Source organism: Rhinatrema bivittatum, chromosome 1, assembly GCF_901001135.1.
Source record: "Rhinatrema bivittatum chromosome 1, aRhiBiv1.1, whole genome shotgun sequence".
In the NCBI taxonomy this organism is placed as follows: domain Eukaryota; kingdom Metazoa; phylum Chordata; class Amphibia; order Gymnophiona; family Rhinatrematidae; genus Rhinatrema; species Rhinatrema bivittatum.
The window spans coordinates 516,845,631-516,870,074 of NC_042615.1; the positions used below are offsets into that span (position 1 = coordinate 516,845,631).

The 24,444-nt window shown below is 44.7% G+C and overlaps 1 protein-coding gene across 1 annotated transcript in view; it reads right to left on the reverse strand.

The window, feature by feature from the left end:
• Positions 1-24,444, reverse strand: part of LOC115098861 (transmembrane channel-like protein 2-A) — a 166,448-nt gene that overhangs the window by 25,740 nt on the left and 116,264 nt on the right. Inside the window, exons 14-16 of the mRNA XM_029615906.1 lie at positions 16,861-16,928; positions 3,273-3,512; positions 1,446-1,571 (exon numbers count right to left, since the gene is read on the reverse strand). Coding sequence (XP_029471766.1) covers positions 1,446-1,571; positions 3,273-3,512; positions 16,861-16,928 — 434 coding nt within the window. The remainder of the gene's footprint in view (positions 1-1,445; positions 1,572-3,272; positions 3,513-16,860; positions 16,929-24,444) is intronic.

The window sequence follows — 24,444 nt, forward strand, 5'->3', positions numbered from 1 at the left end:
CACAACAGTGACTGTAAGCGCTCACCTTGCTTTCTCCCTTAATTCTAAAGCTTTCTTTTCCTAATGTTTTCTTTAATTTTGGAACTTTGAAGCAAAGAGTTTCAAAATCTGTGCCAGCTGAGATACAACAGAATAATGACCGAGAACAAAATGTCATTGGCTGCTGAAAATGCTCTTAGTTTCACTTTCTCCTTAAAAAACAAATGGTAAATTCATGTAGCTGTCGGATGTGATAGACTGATTGAAAAATTGCTGAAACATAATTGGTCCTACTTCTTCCTTGTCTCATCCCCTATCGGCTCTGGCTTTGTTTTCCACATAAGCTTTACTGAGATCGAACCAAATGTGCCTTAAAGGATTTGGATTTTTCAAGGGGACCATGCCTATTCAGTTTGAATGACCCAAAGTAAAATTGACACATTTGGATCAAATTTCACATTCTGATCATCTGACTGCACATCCCTACTGACAACAGAGGTCATGGAGTAGCTGTGTTAATACCAACATACTATCAGTCCACAGAAAGCAATTGGGTAGATGGCGAAGCTGACAGGTTGGTATTGGTCAGGCTCTGCCCAGCAGTGCCACAGGGACCTAGGAAGCTGGATGTTTAGCCAACAGCCTCACTAGTTGTGGTAGCTTTTTAGATCATTGCAAAGCTTGCTAGTATGACATGAAGTGGGTGTGGGGGCTGGTTCTTGATCAAGTATGAGAACTTGTCTGCTCATCTACCCAGTAGGGTGGAGAATCACTCAGATAAACAACAAAAGTGACCTGATTAAGAAGCTGCATCCTAAAGGCAGTCATGCGGGGATATATCCTTAACAGAATGAACAAAAAATAAATGGGCAAATTTGGATGGGCCAATGGTCTTTCTTCTGCCAATACATGCTATGGGGTAAATATTTTAAAAAAACATTGAATGGTGAAGTTAACTTGTCTAGATATTCAGCCATCACTAATTGACTTAAGTTGTGGCTAAATATCAGGCTAAAGCTAACCACACAAAACTTGTGTGGTTAGATTTAAGACAGCCATTTGTGGAGCTGCAATACGATGGATAAATGTAAATGGACAGAGCTGAATTAATTGGCTACATTTGAAAACCCTGGCATTGGCATGGCCTTAATCAGCTCCAGGTTTGTCCAGCTAAATCTGTGCCATGGCAATTTTGTACAGATAGATTTTAGCTGAACAGGGGAAGGGGGAAAGATCATTTTTAACTGCTTAGATTTCTGCAGTTAAAAGTTAATTTTATCATAAATCTTTTCAATATTGAACCCCTATGCTACTACAGGGTAGCCCATGGAAAAGTAGTCTGCCTGTGTGGCACTGGTATTGGGGGCGGGCTACTTTTCCAAGGGCCAGCCTGTAGGTAAGGAGGTTTTGCACCACAATGTCCTCAAACTCACACATTTAGAATTTACTTTATCACCATAACTTACATCATAAGAAGAACTGCAGGTATAATCAACCCAGGATTTGCCACATAACCAAAGAGTTGGCCAATAAATGCTGGGAAATCACGTGTGATAGTTTCTTGAATGACATCATACATTTTGTTTTTTCCACTGAAAACATAAGAAAAAATAATTTTTTGGCAACATGGAATGTCATGGTTTTTCTACTTAAGTTTACAATTTTTTTCTGTATTTCCTATAAATAATCACAGAAATAGCAGTGCAACTCTGGCCAAAGAGCAGTGCTGGAGGTTAGTCATAGGAGGCATGACACCCAGGGAAGCTGGCTGGATCAGGAGGATTTGGTTTATTTCATCAAAAAGTTTTCTATGGTTTTCTATGTGAAAAATTTAGCAGGAGACATTTTTTTTTCACAAATGTTTCTTTAAAGTTGATAAGCCTAGTTTTCCCCATTTTTGCTTTTGCTATAAATATATGTGCATCTCCATTCCCACTACTAACTGCTTCCTTTTCATTCCTTGTACTTTACCTGACCAGTCTGCAATCAAAAGGAGGAGGAAGATACATTATAATGTAGGCCAATATAGAGACTGAGGTCTCTGCTAACTGGCCCTAGTTCCCAGCCCTTGGTTAGACAGCAGAAAACGGACATGCCATTCAATACTGCACCTCCCCCAGAGGTTTGTCTGGAATGGGAAGTCCCTTTAGGCACAAGGGGGAGGGGGCTAGCCCTAATTAGAGTGTGGCAGTGTAGATTTGATTTTGAGGGAGACGGATCTGTTTCAGAGTGCTCTCCAAGTTAGGCCCCCAGTCTAGCACAGAGAGGGAGAGAAACTGCCCTGCCAGGTCCCCAGAAGTGGACTGTAGGGAAGACAGAGAGAAGCAGAAGGAGTTTTGCAGTTTTCAAAAGTTTTTTTTTTTACAGTTCTGGCCTGAGCCATCTGGTAGGCAGAAGCCCCTGTCCAGTTGGTCAGGAGGGAGCTGTGCATCTCTTCACCCGGTTCAAGAGGAGGCCACACTGATCGTGCAGAAGTGTTTTGATCAGAAACTGAGTTTTTCCAGCAAGAGGGAAGGAAGTATTTTTCTGTCACCCTTTCTAACCCTGAGCTGGAAGCTGTAAACGATTGCTGTCAGTACTTGGTCTTTACTCCAGGAAGGCCTGAAGCTAACTTTTGAAGAGGAGTTGAAAGGGAGAGAAGAGGAGAGAGAGTCACCTGGAGACCCCCAAATGGAGTTTCTTTCCTGGGACCTAGGACACTGACAGGTTGGAGTTCAGGATTCAAGTGGACCTCAGGTACCGGGTAGAAGATCCATTCATAGTGAGAATCATCTCATCCCCCTTGGGACATTTATCATTCTATTCCCTGAAGGATAAACCTGTTCCTAGCCCCAGCCTGGAGGGACACATCCACAGAGCTAGAGCTCAATTAAATCCCGACTCTTGTACAGCTGAGGACACTGCATATAAATAGACACTTTATTTTTTTGCACTTATTCATTCTTTTGAGAGAAATCACAGTAAACTTTAAATTTGAACACCCATCCAGCGAGTCCAGCCTTGTTTATAAGTGTACCTGTCCCAAAGAGCTTCAGTAACACACACACACACACGTGGGGGAAATCACTACTGCCTGGTCCAAGAAGATTATCCTTCATCTCCATAGAGAGAATCCATCCCTTGGAGACGGAGGAGATGGGGAAGAGGTAGAGGAGCTAGCCCTGTTTAAAAAAAAAAATGTTGTATGCCCTTGGGAACAGTGACAATCCGGAATAAAGGGTTACAGATGGAGAGCACATATATTGTGCATCCCTATCCCCAGCACTGCTTCGTTTTCTTTCCTGGTACTTTACCTGAAGGGTCCGCAATCAAAAGAAGGCGGCAGAGACATTATAGTGTAGGCCACAGGCAGCAGACTCATGAAGAGGACGAGCAGTAGCAATCCCATGTAAAAATTGTTTGATTTTGAGGCCTTGAAGACACGTTCATGAGGAACATTGCTAGTCATAACGGCCCAACACTGGAAATACATGGAAGATATCAGGCGCAACAAATTAATACCAATTAGCCCCGGTGCATAGAAGCAGCCCATCCTAAAGACAAAAAAAAAAAGACAATATCATTCATTGAGACTGCAGTTTCTGTTTCTGCAAGATTGAGCATCAGTTTGTGCTGATGCTACATTGCTTCCTTATTCAGAAAACTCTCTTTAGGAGAACAAATCCAGCTTTCATAGAAAAATGAGAGATACACAACATGCAGACCAATAAGCAGCGATGTAACATAGAGTAGTAACATAGAAGACAATGTAGCAAAATTCCTGTGCTATTCCATCCTTCAGCATTTTGTCTCATGCGGCAAATCAGGCATTTGGGTTGGCTGAATGTTTGCCTCTGCCTGCCCAGCTGGAAGTTATGCTACCCCACAAAGAAGGTAACTTTCATTCTGGCGCAGGGGCGCACAGGTGCATGTGTATGCTGGCGCACGAACATGGACGCATCCATTTTATATCATATGCATGTATATGTGCGCATGTTATAAAATCATCAAGATACGTGCACATGTGCGCACCATTTTATATAGGTGCGTGCAAATGCCACGTCTACCATGAAAGTAGGGGATTTTGTAAGATACGCACGCCGATGCCAATATACCCATTTCCCCAGTCCATTCCCAGTTCACCCAGTTAAAGGATAGGACTTGCTTGGCCTTCTCAGCTAACTAGCATTTCTTTTACCCTATTTATTTATTTATTATTTATTTATTTAAGATCTTATATTTTGTGACCTCCAGATATCTGCTCGGTGCGGATTACATAAAAATATTCATAAAAGAAGTTATAAACGAGACAACAAATAATAAAATCACTTACACCTTATCAGAAACTACAATACATTAATACAATAAATGCTTAAAATACCCAGTCAAACAAATGCCTCCTGGAACAGCATCGCCTTCACCATTTTCCTGAAACATTTAAAGTCCTGTTTTTGTTTGAGCAAAACAGGAAGCATGTTACACTCTGATACAGCCACATGCTTTCTGGTATCTACCAACCTGAATTTCTTCACTATATTGGTTGCTAAAAGTAGAGCATCCCTGTGATTGTAAAACATGACCAGGAATATACCACTTAAGTTGATGTTTCAGGATGCACAAGGGAGTGAGCCTCATTAGTTTGAAAACAATAATTATAATTCTTAATTTGCACCTCCATTTTACTGGGAGCCAGTGCAGGTCTTTCAAGACAGGTGTTATATGATCTCTTCATGAGCATCCTGAAATTATTTGGGCTGACACATTTTGTATTAATTGCAAAACATGTCATCTTATCGGAAAGGACCACATAAAGAGAGGCACAATAGTCTAGATGGGAAAGCACAAAACCTTGAACTACCAGCCTAAAAAATGAAGTCGGAAGTAACATTTTTAATGGGCATACCAGCTTCAGTTTATAAAAAGCTATCTTAGCCACAAAAGCAATTTGTTGCTTTAGAGATAGCTCAGCATCTAGAAAAATGCCCAATACCTTAATTTCTGATTGAATTGGAATAATTAAGGAATTTGAGATCCTTGCCTCCTTTAACCTTGTAAATCAAATCCCTTGCCTACCTCCAAGAATCTGAGTTTTCTTCATGTTAAAGTTTAATTGATGATCAAGAAACCATTGCTTAAGGAGGCTAAAAACCTTAGCAGTCTAGTTTCAGGAACATGCCCAGCTAGATTACATGGAAGAAAAAAACTGAACATCATCAGCATATATAAAATATTTGATATTAAGTGATTGGAATATCTAAAGACATGGCTCTTCCAGAAAGCCTTTGTAATGATATAGGGGCAGATTTTCAAAGGGATACGTGCATAACCCCCGAAAAGCTGCCCCTTCCACCCCCTGCGCATGCTGAGCCTATCTTGCATAGGCTCGGCAGCGCGTGCAAGCCCCAGGACGCGCATAAGTCCCGGGCTTTCCTGGGGGGGCATGTCAGGGTGGGTCGGGGCAGGTCGGGGGCGTGTTGGGGGTGTGTCGTGGCTGGTGCGTCATCGTGGGGTGTTCCAGGGGTGGGGCCGCGGGCGTGGTTCCGGCCCAGGGGTGTTCCAGGGGCATGGACGCGGCCTCCGGACCAGCCCCTGGACTGGAACATGGCGCGCTGGCACGCACAAGTTATGCCTGCCTCGGGTAGGCGTAACTTTTTAAATAAAGGTGAGAGGGAATTAGTTAGGGCCGGGGGGGCGGGTTAGTTAGGGGAAGGAAAGGGAAGGTGGGGAGCGCCGAAAAGAACGTTCCCTCCCAGGCCGCTCCGATTTTGGGCAGCCGATTTTGGGCCAATTTTGGGCAGCCTTGCGGGCGCCGATCCCGGATTTTAAAGGATACGTACGGCTACGCGCGTATCTTTTAAAATCTGGCACACTTTTATCTGCGCCAGTTGCGCGAACAAAAGTATGCACACGAGTACTTTTTTAAAATCTGCCCCATAATGTTTGACAACTACCGAGAATGTTCTATATTATTCACTCAATAAAATACCTATAGTACCTGAATGTGATATCTCAGATCAAATGTCGGTATATAAAAATTAAAAAATAAAAAAAACTCAATAGAAATTTTGTATAGGTACTTCAATGATGTTTGATTATACTGGTGAAGTTGTTATTTTGTATACTTTACTCTCAATTAGCTTAGACGATAATGATTAGACCGTTAATTGATATTATTTTATTTTAAGCTTTATTTCATTGTGAAGATGTTATTTTAATTACCTTATTTATCTTTTTTTAAAACCGATGTGATATATTAGTTCGAATGTCGGTATATAAAAATAAATAAATAAAATACAACTCTCCTAATGGGGCCAAACAGATATTAAATAATGATGATGACAGGGCTGATCCTTGAGGGACGCTCCACTTCAAAGTCCTCCATGTGGAACAAGTAGATCCAATTTGAACTCTCTGTGTTCTATTAGTAAGATGAGAGCGAAACCAATTCAATACTGTTCCTCCAATCCCCTTTCAGGACAATGTCCCTAACAAAATATCATGGTGTAAAGAATCAAAAGCCACAGAAAGCCACAGAATGGATCAGTAGCCCCGAGGATCTTTGATCAAGACAACCAAGCAATGTATCCATCAAACTAAGTAACAGATACTCTGTAGAATGGTCCTTATGAAACCCAAATTGGTTAATGTCAAGTAATTGGCTTCTAGACATGAATTCTTCTAGCTGATCTAATACTGACTTTTCAAGAAGTTTGACAATAGATGGCAAATTTGAAACTGGACGATAATTGATCAAATCACTAGAAGGCACTTTGGTATCTTTTTTTATAGGTCTAACTGTAGCCTGTTTCCAACTGTCAGGTAACACACCAGTGCCCAGAGCTTTATTAAACAATAAACATTACTTTCATAATTTCAAATGAAATATCTTTCAAGTTTTTTACAATCTGAAAAGGACAAGGATCTAACAAAGAAGTAGTTGATTTTAAATCGGATACTCCTTCATGTTTTGAAGGAAACTGTGAACCCCGGGCCGAAGTGAGAGATGTCTCCACCCACAGAAAGGAGCCCTGTGAGTCTAACCATCGGTGGGCATTGTCTCAGGGTTGTAGGACATAGCTGTGAGATAGATTTTATTAGGAAGAAAAGATAATGCATAACCCGAGGAGCAGGGAATGCAATAAACATAGTTCTTGAGCAGAATATATTCAGAGTGCTGCTGTAGATGAGCAAGTCCGGTAGTGGCCCATAGCGTGGGGTCCACCAGGAGATTCCTGTAGGCTGGTGGAGATACCTCTGAGGGCAGATCCGGTAGTGGCCCGCAGCGTGGGGTATGCCGAGGATCTTAAGTAGTAGCAGCAATACCCTGTAGCTCAGGATAGGCAGAAGAGATATGCTGAAGCACTGTAGTGGCCCGTGACATGAGGCACACCGTGGAAAGTCCAGCAAAGTTGGTATCATAGGAAGTTGAAGAAGGTACTCTGTCAGGAGGGGAAGCCCCCGAGGTTCCCGCCATGACGTTTACATGCGCGCCTAAGTGATTCCAGAAGTAAGATGGTGGTGGGCAGCACCCACTCCGTCCTGGGGATGCCAGGGAGGTCAGCTTTGGTTTTCGGAGGCCGCCATTCTCCCAATGACTGACGGTGCAGGGAAAAAAAGAGGTGAGCATGAGAGGTCACAGCCATCTGTGACCGCCAGGCGCAACAGTACCCCCCTTCCTAGAGCCCTGCCCCGGGGGTTTTGGCTTCCTGGGGTGAGCCAGATGAAATTGTCTGATCAGTTCTTTGTCAGGGATGTTACTAATACTTGCAGGCTCCCAGCTATTTTCCTCTGGTCCAAATCCTTCCCAGGATATAAGGTACTCCCAGTGTCTTCCATGTTTCTGCACATCAAGGATGTCATCTACCTGGTATGTAATGTCCTCTTCAGCATAGAGGGGTTGTGGCTCAGGTGTCTTCTTAGAAAACTCTGAAAAGATGAGTGGTTTTAGAAGAGAAATGTGGAAGGCGCTGTGGATCTTTAGAGATGCTGGTAACTGCAAGCTGTATGTGACCAGACCCAGGTAACAGAGTATAGGGAAAGGTCCTATATACCGAGGTTCAAAACGAACTGAGGGCAACTTGAGACAAATGAAGCGGGTACTTAGCCATACCTTGTCTCAGGGCTGTAGCTGTGGAGCTGCTCTGTGAAGGGCATCATAAAATGTCTTTGCTTGTTGTCCAGTTTTTTGAAGAAGCCCTTCTGTGTGTTTCCATAGCTGATGCAACTCCTGTGATGAAGCTTGGGTGGCCAGAGAGGATACTGATAATGGCATTGGTAATGGAGGTAAAGGCTGACGCCCATAGACAAGTTGAAAGGGCAAAATCCTGTGGAAGCTGAAAGATGGGAATTCAGCGCGAACTCAGAACAGGGACTTAATTCAGCACAATTGCTTTGTCTGGAATTGACGTAGGCCCAGTGAAACTGCTTTAATGTGCAGTTCATCCTTTCAGTCTGTCCGTTGACTGGTGGATGATAACCAGATGTCAGATCTAGAGATATATCAAATTTCTTACAGAGAGATCTCCAGAATGTGGCTGTGAATTGTACTCCTCGGTCAGAGAGAATGTGCTTAGGCATGCCATGTAAACAGAAGATATAGCTGATAAAAAGTTTCGCCGGTTGAGAAGCAGATGGAAGTCTGGGTAATGCCACAAAATGAGTCATTTTGGAAAATCGGTCGACAGTGACTCAAATGGTGTTGTTACCACTAGACACAGGTAGGTCAACGATAAAGTCCGTGGATATGTGTGTCCATGGTTCGCTAGGAGCGGGCAAAGGTTGGAGAAGTCCCCAAAGGTTGGAGAAGGTTGTCATCTTCCACATACAGACCTATGTGGAAGATGATTCCACATAGGTCCGTACATCCTCTTTCATTGAGGGCCACCTGTAGTATCTTTGCAGGGTGGTCAGAGTTCTCGATTGACCCCGATGTCCTGCAAGGAGTGAATCATGAGCCCATCTGAGGATCTTCTTTCTGAGTGCCTGGGGTACCATGGTTTTTCTGGCTGGGACCATGTGTGTGTGGCTGAGAGGATTACCCTAAAAGGGTCAATGATATGATGTGGAGTGTCTGGGGTATCCTCTGGTGTAAACGAATGGGAAAGAGCACCCACGCGGATGTTCTTGTCTGCTGGGCGATACTCAAGAGGAAGTTGAATCTGTAGAAAAACAATGACCAGCGAGCTTGTCTGTGGTTTAAGCGTTGTGTATGATGTAAATATTCGAGGTTTTTATGGTCAGTAAAAACTGTTATCTGGTGTTGAGCACCCTCGAGCCATGGGCGCCACTCCTCAAACGACAATTTGATTGCAAGTAGCTCTTTGTCTCCTACACTGTAGTTTTGCAGGGAAAAAGCGCCGAGAGAAGAAAGAGCATGGGTGTAACGTATGGGTGTCACTATGCTGGCTGAGGACAGCGCCAACTCCGATGTCTGAGGCATCTACCTCGATGACGAAAGGTCGTCTAGGATTAGGGTAGCGTAGACATGGCTCCTGGAGAAATGCCTTTTTGAGTTTCTGGAATGCGGTTACGACTTCAGGGGACTACTGAGAGGGATTGGCTCCCTTGCCTGTCATGGCAGTGAGAGGCACGGTCAAGGTGGAGTAGTGATGAATGAATGATCTATAGTAGTTTGTGAATCCGAGGAATCGGTGTTGAGCTTTTAGACCACTAGGTTGGGGCCAGTCCCGAATGCTTTTGGTTTTTTGCGGATCTATTTGGAACCCCTGGCTGGACACTAAGTAGCCCAAAAAGGGAACAGACTTCTGGTGGAAAGCACACGTCTCTAATTTGGCATATAGATTGTTATCTCTGAGTCTCTGAAGAACCTTGGAGACATCTGAATGGTGAGTTTGGAGATCCTGAGAAAAGATCAGTATATCGTCCAAATACACTACTACGTAGTCATACAACATGTTTCTGAAGATTTCATTTATCATGTTTTGGAACATGGCTGGGGCATTGCAAAGGCCAAAGGGCATGACTAAGCATTCAAAATGGCCATCGCGGGTATTGAATGCTGTTTTCCATTCATCGCCCCGGCGTATGCAAACTAGATTATATGCTCCTCTTAGGTCCAGCTTTGTGAATATTTTGGCTCCTTGGAGTCAATCAAAAATTCAGAGATCAAGGGCAGTGGGTAACAGTCCTTCATGGTGATCTCATTCAATCCCCGGTAGTTTATACATGAGTGGAGGGATCCATCCTTCTTACCCACGAAAAAGAATCCGGCTCTGGCCGGAGACTTTGAAGGTTGAATGAAGCCCTTTTCTAAGTTCTCCTGAATGTAGGCAGACATAGCATTTGTCTCAGATAAAGAAAGTGAGTACACCCTTATTTTAGGGGGTTCGGAACCTGGTACCAAGTTGATGGCACAGTCAAAAGATCGGTGAGGTGGTAAAACGTCTGCCGCTTGTTTAGAAAACACATCCTGATAAGGCTGGTACTGTGGAGGTAACCTGGAAGGGAGGTGGTAATAGTCAAGCAAGACATAGGAGTCACTGCCTCTAAGCATCTTCCATGGCAGGCTTTTCCCCATTGGGATAATTCAAGGGTACTCCAATCGAATTGGGGTAAATGAATTTGAAGCCATGGTATCCAAGTACCACCGGATGGGTAGCTTTATCCAGGGCTAGAAATGTAATGGTCTCAGAGTGCAGGGACCCTGTGCAGAGACAAAGAGGCTGAGTAATATAAGAGACCTCACCAGTCAAAGGCTCGCCATGTATAGATGACAGTAGTAGTGGAGTGGGTTTCCAAACAGTAGGGATTCATAGGTGCTCTACGAGTTGGTGGAGTATGAAGTTCCCACCGGCCCTGGAATCTACAAGGGCTAGAGTGTGGAATTCTAGTGCATCTGAAATAATAGAGACTGGAAGAGTCAGTGGAGGAGATGGAGAAGTTAGACCTAGAAAGAGTCTTCCGGCAGATCCTAGGTCTGCAAGAGTCCTGGACAGATAGGGCAAGAGGGTACCGCATGGCCAGGTTGTCCGCAGTACATGCAGAGGCCAAGTCTATTTTGATAACTCCTCTCCTTCGACGTAAGGTGGCTCCATCCTAGCTGCATTGGTTCTTCCTCCTCGATATTGGGTGTAGGAGTGGTTTGAGTAACTGGCATCGGATGAAGGTGAGGAACTCCAGATGACACTTTCTTAGGGCTCTTTATTTCTTGTGAATGCTCACGCAGTCGATGAAAGATTCATCCAGCAAGATCAATGAGAGAGTCCAAGGTACTGGGGAGTTCATATGCCACTAATTCGTCTTTGATATGAGAGTTAAGAACCTCCAGGAAAACAGTCCACAGGCAACCCAGGTCCCAATGTAGTTCTGAGGACAAGGTCCTAAACTCAATAACATAGTCAGTGAAAGGTCTGGTACCTTGTTGTAAGTGCAGGAGAGCGGATCCAGTGACAGTCTTGCGGGAAGGATCGTCGAATACAGAATGAAAGAGTGTGAGAAATCTGTCAAATCCTGGAGTATAAGATCATTACATTCCCAGAGAGGTGAAGCCCAGGCCAGGGCATTTCCATCTAGAAGAGTTAGGATGTATGTAATTTTGGAGACTACGTCTGGGAAGTAATTAGATTGAAGCAAAAAGTGCATACAGCACTGATTTAGAAAGCCCCTACACAACAGGGGGTCACCTGTAAAGCGTGTAGGTGCTGGCAAGGATACAGAGCGCATGAAGGTGTGACCGGTGGAGAGGAAATGGCCTTGTCAGGCGTTGCTGTGGAGTTCAGCCGAGAGTTTAGCTGATTACAGGTGTTATCCAGAGTCTCTAGTGTCCTTTGTTGTTCGGCAAGACGTTGGGCCAGGCCAGGGATGGCCTGAAGGGCTGAGAGCTGAGCCGAGTCCATGGAGGTAGCAATCTGTTATGGTTTTGAAGGAAATCGTGAACCCCAGGCCGAGGTGAGAGATGCCTCTACCTACAGGGAGTAGCCCCGTGAGCCTCACCATCAGTGGGCGTGGTCTCAGCATTGTAGGACACAGCTGTGAGAGAGATTTTATTAGAGAGAAAATATAATGCATAACCTGAGGAACGGGGAATGCAATAAACACAGTTCTTGAGCAGAATATACTCAGGGTGATGCTGTAGATGAGCAGGTCCGGTAATGGCCCGTAGCGCAGGGTACACCAGGAGAGTCCTGTAGGCTGGTGGAGATACCTAAGAGTGCAGATCCGGTAGTGGCCCGCAGCATGGGGTATGCCGAGAATCATGAGTAGTAGCAGCAATACCCTGTAGCTCAGGATAGGCAGAAGAGATATACTGAAGAACGGTAGTGGCCCGAGGCACGGGGTACACCATGGAGAGTCCAGCAATGTTGGTATCGTAGGAAGTTGAAGAAGGTATTCACACCAGGAAGTTCCAGGAAAGGAACCTGAGGATTGGGTCAGGAGAAGTCCAAGGCCCCCATGGAGAGGTACTCAGAGCATCCAATGCCACGAGGAGATTCTGGAACAGAAGATCCCAATGTGGAGCGGATTTAATAACAAGAGAACTCCTTGCTAACTCGAGTTAGCAGTGGGCCAGTCAGTTTAAGTACACCAGTGGGTTGATGTCATCGGGAGGGGAAGCCCCCGAGGTTCCCACCATGAAGTATACAAAAGGAGGCCCTGTGCGTGCACACGTGCCTAGGTGATTCCGGAAGTAAGATGGTGGTCAGCAGCACCCACGCTGTCCCAGTGATTGCCGGGGAGGTCAGCATTGGTTAGTGGAGGCCGCCATTCTCCCAGTTATTGATGGTGTAGGGAAACAAGAGGTGAGCATGAGAGGTCACATCTGTCTGCGACCAACGGGCGCAACTTATCTTCAACTTCTTTAGATGAAATCACCTCAAAACTCATCCATGTCTCTTGTGCACCCTGACTAATTATTTTTCCTGGATTGGCTATGCAAGGACCTAGCTGCTGCTGTAAACATGAAATTTTATTCTCAAAATGGTCAGCTAACAGATTACAATCTGGAAGATCTAAATTCACAGGATCACATTTCTGGATTAATTGACTATTTTAAAAAGATACAAGGGTTTGTCGAGTGAGAGATCCAACCTATTCATATAATAAGATCTCTTTGCATAAGCACAATGAAGATAAGCGCGCACATGCATGCCTGATTTTATATCGGCACACCCATGTGCATATGGGTGGCGCATAAGGGGGGGGAGGATTTTCTTAAAAAGTGTGTGGCGACATATTCGGGACATCCCCAGTTCCCTTCCAGTCTGCTTCAATAAAGGAGTGGACTGGGAGGGAACTTCCCTAACCTCCTACCTAATCTTCCTCCCTTTTTCCCTCTCTTCCCTGACCCTTAAACCCTACCTACCTACCCTCATTTTTTTTGTTCAAGAACTTTCCTGCTCCTTTGGAACAGTAGTAAGTTCCACATGCTGGCCACTGTCCTGGCTGGCCCCCCACCCTGCCCTTCCCCACCCCCGCCCTGGCCTGCCCCTTTGATAGAGCCTGGTACTTCCGTGCAAACCATGAGATACGCACATGGCCGGGCCTTTTTTAAAATGCACTCGGCAGGCGCTCGGCCATGCATGTATCTATCTCCTGCTTTTTTGTGCATGCCGAGCTTTAAAAATCTACCTTATATATTTTTAGCCAGATAAAAGCAGTTTACTTGGGTAAATGGCTTTGAAAACTAATCTCCCTGTAGATTTAGTTTATGTTGACTTTTTTTTTTTTAAATCTAGTGAGCTTCCTCTTTGTGGTGGATGCAAACCAGATCATAACATTTTAAACGGCATTATAATGATCAAATTGAAACAAACCATAATTTTCAACCTTCTTCTGTGATGCATAATCTCTGTGGGATTTGAATACATTTACATTTTCTTTTTTTTATATGGTGCTTTGATCAGGGCACCTTAGAAAGAAAAATGAAGACCGTCAAGATAGCAGAACACAGAAAATTAAAATACTTGATTCAAAAGGGATTACAATAGGTAAGACTGTAGATATGATACTTTAATTTGGAACACAGACAAGGCAAAAGAAAGCATCTTGGATTTCAGGGTAGAGTTATTATAAAGAGAAAATTCATAGAAATGGGAAAATGCCTGTTAGAGAGCAAAATGTAGATCCAGGAGGGGAGAGAATGGCTGGACCCAGACAAAGATGAGGAGCCAGGCAAAGACTGAAGACAAGGACCAGGTGGACACTGAAGACCAGGATGCACTGCAGGCTGGAACAAGTTCTCCAACCAGGAACAAGACTCAGGAACTCGGAATTCTAGAACTCAGAACAAGACTCTTAATACTAAGAGGACTCTGAAGACTTAATCCAGCAAAGATGGACTCAGACCACAGAAGACCTGAAATAGATCAAGGACCATGGAAGACCACAGAGACCAGGAACTGATGACCACAGAAGACCAGGGCAAGAGACCAAGAGACCTTGCAAAGGCAACCAGGAAGTGACTGAGGAGCCCTTTTATAGGGCTGCAGGCTAGATATCATCAAGAGGGGCTGCGGGGCTTTTCTCACCGTGGGCCTTTTAAATGATGGGGTGCGCTCGCGCCTAAAGGAACGCTGGAAGAGCTGGGACATTGGGTACAGAAGCAGCATGTCGGCAGTAACCAGGCTACGAAGAAGACAGCAACAGAAGTAGCTTTCCGCCACATAGGAAGCAGCAGCGTCTGCGGCGTCTCACTGCTGCAAGCCAAGACAGCACTCGGCAGCTGAGTAGCTCAGCATCCCGCTGCATTGAAGATCAGAGATGGCGGTGTCCCACCTGCATGGAAGACAGGTGGCAGCAGTGCTCAGCCATGTCAGCGGTGCTGGGGGAGGGGGGGGAGAGTGAACCACTCGCGGGCCCTTCTCACAGGCAGCAAACCTAACAAGAGCAAAGATACAGAAGGACATGCTCACAGATGATTAAGAGTTTGAATATAACACTACATTTCAAAGAAGCATCAAGAGTGTGGTTGGTCTTGGAATAACCAAAAAGGCATCACAAAAAGTGAGCAGCAGGGGTTTGGAGGGGCACTAAAGGATAAAGTGCAGAATCAGAAAAGCTACACAGGTGAGAGTTGCTGACATTCCCTAGGCATGAGAATATCTGAGCGTGATGAAGAATATGTCAAGAATCAAAGGTGAAATATTGTAAAGGTGGAAGTGGAGGAGGGAGGCAGCAAAGTAATGTGGTAGGGAATGGAAAAAATGTAAGTAGAGTATTATGCCTAGACTTTTTGCAGTATCAGAAAAAGACAGAGATTGAATCAATAATAAGAAACTATGGGGGTCGTTTTTGACAACTTAAAAAAAATTCTTTTTATTATGATGGCAGTAAGAAACAAGCAAAAAAAGCATGTAAAGCCATAATATATTAAACATGAGCACAACAATTAGTATATCATCAATGAGTATGATAATAAAAGTTATTAAAAATACCCACCCATCCACAATCATATTATTCACACACACACACACATGCATTCATTCACCCCATCCCTCCTTGATCTCATCTGCACCTAGTTAATGAAGGTCTACCACTATTACAAGTTTTCACCTGTAATACAAATTTGAGAATTTATCTGGCCAAATTCTAGCCAGTTAATAAGTTAGAGGGTCATTTATCAAAATGCGGTAAGGTGTTTTCGCATGCGTTAAGGGCTTAACGCATGCGAAAACGTGTTTACTGCATGCGATCGCACCACATCGTATGGTGCGATGCAAATTCCAAAAATAGGAGGAGTTAGGGGTGAAGAGTGGGCTGGGTTAGCCTGCCTGTGAAGAGCTATCACACAGCCATAATGCTGATTTTAACAACACCTCTTTCACATGTGTTAGTGGCTGTGACCATGTGATGTGTCCTGTAAGGCTTATTTCAGACAATTTGAAGGCTCCAGGGGGAGGGAGGGAGAGAGAGAAAGACTAGCCATAATATCATGGCCCATAGGCAGGTATTTGTATCCCTAGGGTAGGCCCACCTAGTAACTCGAGGTGAGGATTAGGTAAGTGTGTAGGGGGTTAGGGGCCACTTTGACATGCTACGTGACACCTACGAACAGAACAGTGGTCTCTTGTGAAGATTTGATGGCCTTCGGAGTGAGGAAACTCACTCCAAGAAGAGATTTGGGCAACATTCTCTCCACCTAGCTTGTTGTTGCCCAGGTAGAGTGTCCATCAAGCTAGGTGGAGAGAACATTGCCCAAATCTCTTCTTGGAGTGAGTTTCCTCACTCCGACGGCCAGCAAATCTTCACTAGAGACCACTGTTCTTTCCGTACGTCTCATGTTGAATGTGAAAGTGGCCCCCAACCCCCTATGCTCATACCTAATCCCCACCCCGAGTTACTAGGTGGCCCTCCCATAGGGCTACAAATACCTGTCTAGGGCATAGGCATGATAGCAAGTCTCTCTCTCTCTCTCTCTCTCTCTCTCTCTCTCTCTCTCTCTCTCTCTCTCTCTCTCTCTCTCTCTCTCTCTCTCTCTCTCTCTCTCTCTCACAACTGTTTCCTGTTTTACATAAACTCCACCCCTTGAATATAAAATGACAAATTTGCATTCGCAAATCACGTTAACACCTTGGATAATGACCCCCTTAGTTGGCTAAGTTAGAGATGTTCCAGAGTGTAACTAGTAAAGAGTTGAGTTAACTGACTAATTCCAATAGTCTGGTTAGCTTGTAGACTTGTCCTACAGTTAGCTGGCTAACTATAAGATAGTTGGCTATATTATTCAATAGTGTGTCAGTGTCTATAATATTGAATATGCCTCTAAAGTTACTCGATAAGTTTATCAGACTGTGTCTGAATGTGGACCTCTGGATGACAGAACCATACGTCAGTTATCCGATATCACTGATGATCACCATTTTAATCATTTTTATTTGAGTGCCAGTATATATTAAAGAAGACTTTGAAACTTAAAACAAATGTAAAAAAAAATGTCTTCCTCACCAAATCATCCCTTGGTTGAACACTAGACCCAACACATTTCCACTGATATCAAACTCAGCGTAAGATGGCTGCAAGAAGGAAAAAAAGGAGGAATTATAAGATATTCAGTAGTGGTTGGTTAGAGAAAAAGGATGACTGCATTATATTACTGTGGCCTGTATGTCACTATGATTTATGATCAAACTGTGGTTTGTGTCTTAAGATCAGAGTAGGTGTTCCTATTGTCTTTACTGGAGATGTTTTTGAGGTGTGGGTAGTATTATTGACATACATATATATTGGTGGGAGGTCTTCTTGTTTTGTTTTTGTGAATGATGGGATTTGATGTAGGTTGGTCAGTTTTGAGGTTATTTTAGATTGTGAGGACAGCAGTGGGTTTTCTTAGTGAGAGTGGGTTAGAACCTTGCTACTGGGCCAGGGACTTAATTAATATAAGATTTTATAACGTATGTATTTTTATCAGGTATTTTATAATGTATTAATTTGTAGTTATTATAGTATTTGATTATGTATTTTGTGGCATTGTAAAATGTAAACCATATTGGGTGTTTTTTTGGTGGACCACAAAGGTGATATTTAAAAATTCAAGTAGATTAGATTTGTAAATGGTGACATACATGAATAGGCTTCTATATAACTCAAATTGCAAGCTGCATTTTATCATATAATATTTTTATCACATTACCTGTTATGTGCCTATACTACTTTGCAAAATGATGATGGGCAAAACTCCTATTGATTTACTTTGATTTTGTGAAAATAATATGTAATGTTTGTAGTTGTTAATTTTTAATTTTGCCTTGTTCTACTATGCATTGGGTGCTTCTGTTGGAATGTGTGCTATAAATAAATATAATTATTTCTTAGCATATAGACAGGTGGATCCAGAACCAGTGGGTTATGCACTTCTACCAGCAGATGGAGACGGAGCAAAGCTGACATCATGGTATATATACCCCTGCACCATTAGGCCACCAGTATTCTCCATCTCTAGCAGATGGTGGACATGCATGCCCCTACTGGGGATTGCTTAAAAATTTTAAAGGAGAAAAGAAGAAGGAAAATTATTCACCCTGTTCTCCTGTGGTAATACCTTATGGCCCCTCCCTCAGTCAAGAATTCCTGAGGTGATATCCTTGGATCCCTCCCTCAGATGAATGCCTTGGTCCGGTAGCTGGTTTTCCACCAGTGTGGACTTAGCTGTAAAAAAAAAAAAAAGAAAAACAACTGAAAGGCAAGCGAGTGCAGGAAACTGAGTGTGGTCCTTGACCTCTCCCCCCCCCCCCCCCCCGCAGCCGAAGACTGACCTTGCACTCAGCTGGACGGGCTGAGCTCAAGTCATTAAAAAAAAATAGAGGAAGAAAGAGAGAAGAAGGGGAGTTAAGTAGGGCTCTCTCCTCTGGTCTCCTTGCTCAGCACACCGATCCAATGTCCATTCCCCATCTCTGGGGGAGCTTAGGGGACGTGGGCAATTTGGTGGGTTGAGGAGTCTTTTTGACCAGGTTCTGCTCTCAGGCTTGAGTTCGCCGCATGGTATGCTGTGGTGGCATTTTCACGTGGTTTTTTCTTGCGCATTAGACTACCCTCTTCAGTTATGTTGGTTTGTGCTTGTGCTCCCAACTGTGCATCCAGTAGTGCTTCCAGTCTGTGCACTTAGTTGGGTGCCTAGTTGTGCACCTAGTTGGGAGCACAGAGGCTCATGCCTGGATGCTTATTTATGTGTGCACACACATGTGTGTGTACTTATTTACATGCACTGTCTGAGTATCCTGGAGGGAGCTCAGTTTTGTGCACTTATCAGAACACTGTGTTGAGCACCTAATTTTTGGGTGCATAAACTTTGAGTGTCTATTCTCTGCAGCGCTAACACAGCTGGGCACACTGTTATCAGATGCCTGTTAGAGCGTACTGACAACCTGATGGTGCCAATAGCAAAGAAGCCTAGGTGAATTGCCCTTTGTCCTGCTTGCCATATTCGGGCATCTCAGTCTGGCATTCTCTCTAACTTGTGTCAACGCTGTTTGGAGGCTCAGAGAGAATTGCCTCCACTGATTTTGCTAAGCCTGGTTCCTCCTAGCTTGATGTGGAAATGGGAAAAAAAAGCTGTCAGAGGTGTCACCTGATTTTGGGGCTTCCCTACCTGTTTGCTCAGCGGGAGAAGGTAGTTCAGTGGGTGCAGGACCGACGCCCCCAGGTTTTGGTATGGACCTCAGGTGCAGTCCTCGGCACTGGGACAATCTTAGCAGTTCAGGATCACAGGCTGCAGATTCCCGGATGCCTGGTGCTGCAGGTAAGCGTGGGAGTATGCCTAGACCTGCTGTGGGTCTCCCTGTTAGGGACTCAAATGGCATGGATGATGATGCCAAGCCTTACTCCTTGGAGGATGGGGAAATTCCTCCAGGATTGGAGCTGCATAGAACTATGTTGTGTTTCTTTCATAGGCTTTGAAGATGCTGAATCCATGTCTTAGCCAAAGAAAGACCCCATTTTGATTTATTTGTGTAAAGTCTCTTGTTTCTTCCCTATCATGGAGGCCATACAAGAATTGATTGATCTTGAATGGAGCACCCTAGAAGCTAATTTAAAGGGGGATGAGCCATGGAAGGGTTGTACCCGCTGGATCCAGCCATGAGAGAGAGCAATTGCGGTGATCGTAAGTGGATGCCCTTGTGTGCACCATTAACAAGAGAATGACTTTCCTCATAGAAGGAGACTGGCCTTGAAGGATGCACAGGATAGAAGAATTAAGGCTATCCTTAAGCAGGCCTTTGAAACAATGGCATTAAAATTGCAGATAACTTCTTGTTGTTTCCTGGTGGCTTGCTCTTGCTTCTCTCAGGAGATCGATGAATCTGGTGTGAATTTCAGGACAGTGATGAAACCAGCAGCCGCTTTTTTGGCAAATGCAGGCTGCGATTTGGTTCACACTTCGGCCAGAGGCTAGCTTCAGTAATGGCGGCTAGACAACTATGGCTTAGAAGTTGGTCGGCCGATGCAATTTAAGTCTAACCTTACGAAATTGCCCTTTGAAGATTCACTCTTCTTTGGGGTGAGTCCCACCCTCAGTTACCTGAAGAAAAGAAACTTAGGCCGTGCTTCTTCAACACAAGAGGTCGTATTAGAGGTTTCAAACATTTTTGACCCTACAGAGGAGGGACTTTTCAGAGGGCTCAACCTTTGAGTAGGTCTCAGTCCTTTCATCCCTGGCCGTCCAGAAAGGGTGCAAGCTCGGGTAGTAGAGACCCCAGAGCCTCCCAATGAAGGTGTGCTGATCCACCCCCAGGAGCAGGAGATAGGGGTCACCTCTCTTTTTTTTTATCAGAGGTGGGTCGAAATCATATCAGACCAGTGGGTTCTGGAAGTGACAAAGAGATGGCTATGCTCTGGAGCTTTGCGGTGCTTACCAGGACATTTTCATGATGTTATTCTGTGACTCTCTGCAGGAGAGACAGGCAGTGGAGTGTACATTGTCAAGGCTCTTCAGTCTATGGGCTGTAATTCCAGTGCCACATCACAAGAAAATATGGGCCGATATTCCATTTATTTTGTTGTGTCTAAGAAGGAGGGCTCTTTTCGCCCCATCCTAGATCTCAAGGGAGTCAACTATCATTTGTGGGTGACTAATTTTTGCATAGAAGCCTTACACTCAGTGTTAATGGCAGTTCAGTCAGAAGAATTTGTGACATCTCTGGACTTGTCAGAGGCATATATTCATTTTCCCATCCAGCTTGAGAATCAATGATTTCTGCATTTCATAATTTTTTGGATGACATTATCAGTTTCAAGCGCTGCCTTTTGGTTTGGCCACCATACCTAGAACCTTTTTCAAGGTTATGGTGGTGGTGGTAATAGAGTTGAGAAAGGATGAGATTCTGGTTCACCCATATTTAGATGATTGGTTGATTTGGGCCAAGAATCTAGAAGAGAGCCTTTGGGTCCTGTGCAAGGTGATTGTCTTGTTGTAGGAACTAAGTTGGGTGGTAAACCTGGCCAAGAGCAATCTTTGGCCAACCCAGTCCTTAGAGTATCTTGGTGGTCGGTTTGACATGAAGTGGGACAGGGTGTTCCTGCCAGAAGGCTGTATTCAGAAGCTGATGGAGCAGGTGCATCGATTTATGAACACTATGCACCCAACAGTATAGTCTTATCTACAGATACTCGGATTGATGGTGGTAACCCTGGAGGTGGTGCCGTGGGAAAGGGTGCATAAACGCCCCCTTCAGTGCACTCTGCTGGCTCGTTGGAGCCCCCAGTCTCAGGACTATTTGATTCGACTCCACCTACCGATGGAAACCTGCATACACCTGAAGGTGGTTGCAAGTGGATCATCTAAGAAAGGGGGTTTCCCTAAGTTCACTGGACTGTGTAGCACTCACGATAGATGCGAGCCTCCAGTTTTGGGGAGCTCATTGTCAGGAGCTGACAGCATAAGGATGCTAGAGTGCAGAAGTGAATCTCTAGAGCATCAATTGGCTGGAAGCCCATGCCATCCCCTTTGGCATGCTTGCAATTCGGCGACTGATTGCAAGGTCAAACAGTTCGGATAAGATCGGACAATGTGACAATAGCGGCTTACATCAATCGCCAGGGAGGAACCAAGAACCAGCAAGTGTTGCAGGAAATAGTCTAACTTATGGAATGGGCAAAAGTGCATCTTCAGGAGATCTCAGCCTTGCACATTGTGGGAAAAGACAATGCAAGAGCCGACTTTCTCAGCAAACAGAATCTGGATCCAGGAGATGGAAATTGTAGAGATGTGCTTCGTTTTTTTCTACCAGGTCGTTTTTCGGTTCGGATACTTCGTGGTACAATTCGGGTTTTCTCGTTTCGTTTTTCGAAAAATGAAACGAGGAAACCCGAAACCGGGCCAAAAAACGAATCGGGAAACGAAGCTAAAAAAGAAACCCACCCCAAGCATTTAAAAGCATTTTCAAGCATTTTCGTACATATATTCAACCCCCCCCCCCCATCCCGATCCCTCCCCAAGACTTACGAACATCCCTGGTGGTCCATCGGGGTCCCAGGTGCCAATTGATCCTTCATGCCCATGTGCGCTATTGCCAGGCTTGCTCAAAATGGTGCCGACTGCCAAATAGCCTCTGAACTACCATGTCACAGGGGCTACCGGCGCCATTGGTCAGCCCCTGTCACATGGCCATCGGTGCCATCTTGTGCTCCTGTCATGTGACTGGAGCTGACCAATGGCGCCGAAAGCCTCTGTGACATAGTATGGGCAAAGGCTATCGGCGCCATTTTGATTACTGGCAGCCGACAATGAAATCGCTCCCGGACCCCCGCTGGACCCCCAGGGATTATTGGCAAGCCTTGGGGGGGTCAGGAGGGGGCTCTTGACCCCCCCAAGGCTTGCCAATAATCCCTGGGGGTCCAGCGGGGGTCCGGGAGCGATTTCGTTGTCGGCTGCCAGTAATCAAAATGGCGCCGATAGCCTTTGCCCATACTATGTCACAGAGGCTTTCGGCGCCATTGGTCAGCTCCAGTCACATGACAGGAGCACAAGATGGCTCCGATGGCCATGTGACAGGGGCTGACCAATGGCGCCGGTAGCCCCTATGACATGGTAGTTCAGGCTATTCGGCACCATTTTGAGCAAGCCTGGCAATAGCGCACAACATGGGCACGAAGGATCAAATGGCACCCGGGACCCCACTGGACCACCAGGGATGTTCGTAAGTCTTGGGAAGGGATCGGGATCGGGGGGGGGGGGGGTGTTGTATTATAGTTAATTTAAATGTTTGGGGTGGTTTGGGGTGGTTTTTAATTTAAAAAAAAAATTTGTGCCCCTCTCCCCAGGCAAACCCGAAAAACAAAATTTCCCCGAAATTCGGGGAAAATTCTTTTCGGGTTTCGGGGCCTCCGAAACCACAACGAATTAGGAAATTTCGTGTAATTTCCTAATTCGGGCGAAAAACGAACCACATCTCTAGGAAATTGTCAAAAGAGGCATTCCAGTTCATGGTGGATCACTGGGGCCTCCCATTTCTGGACCTGCTGGTAACGTCTCACAATTTATTTATTTATTTTATTTGCGTTTTTTCTATACCGGCATTCATGGTTAGAAACCACATCATGCCGGTTTACAGGTAACAAGGGGTGAGAACAGAAAACGGAACATAAACAAGTGCAGGGAGATCAAAAGTTACATTACAACAAGGGTCTTAAACTTGGAGGAGAGATAAGAATAAGAGAGCCGAACAGAAAGGATTACATTATTTACATTATATACATTATACTGTATACAATGCAAAGGTTCTTCACTTCTTCAATCACAGGAGAGATCAAAATCCTTGGGCATTCATGCCCTTGTGCAGGAGTGGCCAGAAGGCAAACTACTGTATGCCTTTCCACCATGGCCCATATTGGGCAGAATGATTTGGAGGATCGAGAATCACATGGGTATGGTGCTACTGGTGGCACCAGATTGGGTCAGATGGTATGCAGCTTGCAAACACTCCTGGTGGACTCTCCTCTTTGATTTCCAGGTCACAGGAATCTGCTTCATGAAGATCCAACTTGATTTTTGTCTTATGGTATGGCCCTTGAGAGGGCTCGGTTACTGAAGCATTTATATTCTGCTGCAGTGATTGCCACCTTGCTAGAAGCAAGAAAGTTCTCCACTTTCTTACCCTGTGTGTGGGTTTGGTGAGTGTTTGAGGCTTGGTGTGAGGATCGAGGGGTTCATCCTTATTTGGTTAAGATCCCGCTCACTTTGAAAGTTTTGCAGGATGGATTGAGTAAAGGGTTGACCCTTAATTCATTAAAGGTACAGGTGGTGGATCTTGCCTGTTTTTCAGATCAGGTGAATGGTGGACTCTTATCGGCTCATCCAGATGTGACTCATTTCTTATAGGGAGTGAAGCATTTTTGTCCTCCTTTGCGGATGCCGGTGACTTTGTGGAATCTTCATCTAGTTTTCAGCCGATGCATAGCCTTTCCTTGAAGTTACTGACCTTGAAAATGGTGTTTCTTGTGGCAATTTGTTCAGCGAGTAGGATTTATGAACTACAGGCCTTGTCTTGTCAGGAGCCCTTCTACAGGTAACTCTGGGGGGCAATACAGCTGCTTACTGTTCCTTCATTTTTTCCATAAGTGGTTTTGGATTTTCACTTGAATCAGTCAATTTCCCTGCCATTGTTGGACAGGGAAAGAAATGCAGAGGAATATATCCTCTGATGACCCTTGGATGTGAAGAGGCATATCTTGCAGTATTTTAAGGTTTCTAATCTTCTCAGAAAGACGGCTTGCCTATTTGTTCTCCATGGGGGGAGTAAATAGAGTAAATAGAGCAAGCCGGCGTCATGGGCTACAGTAGGATTAAGGAGGCAGTCATGTCCACATATGTAGATGCTGAGGAGCCATTGCCTTGTCAAGTTAGACTCATTCTACTAGGGCTCAGACAATGTCATGGGCGGAGATTGCATTTTTTGTCTCCCATCGACATTTGCCAAGCTGTGACCTGATCCTCCTTACACATTTTTTTCCAGGCATTACCACATGAATGTGCATACCCAGGAGGACACAGCCATTGTGCATGCAGAGTTGATCAGACCACAGGCAGCCTCCTGC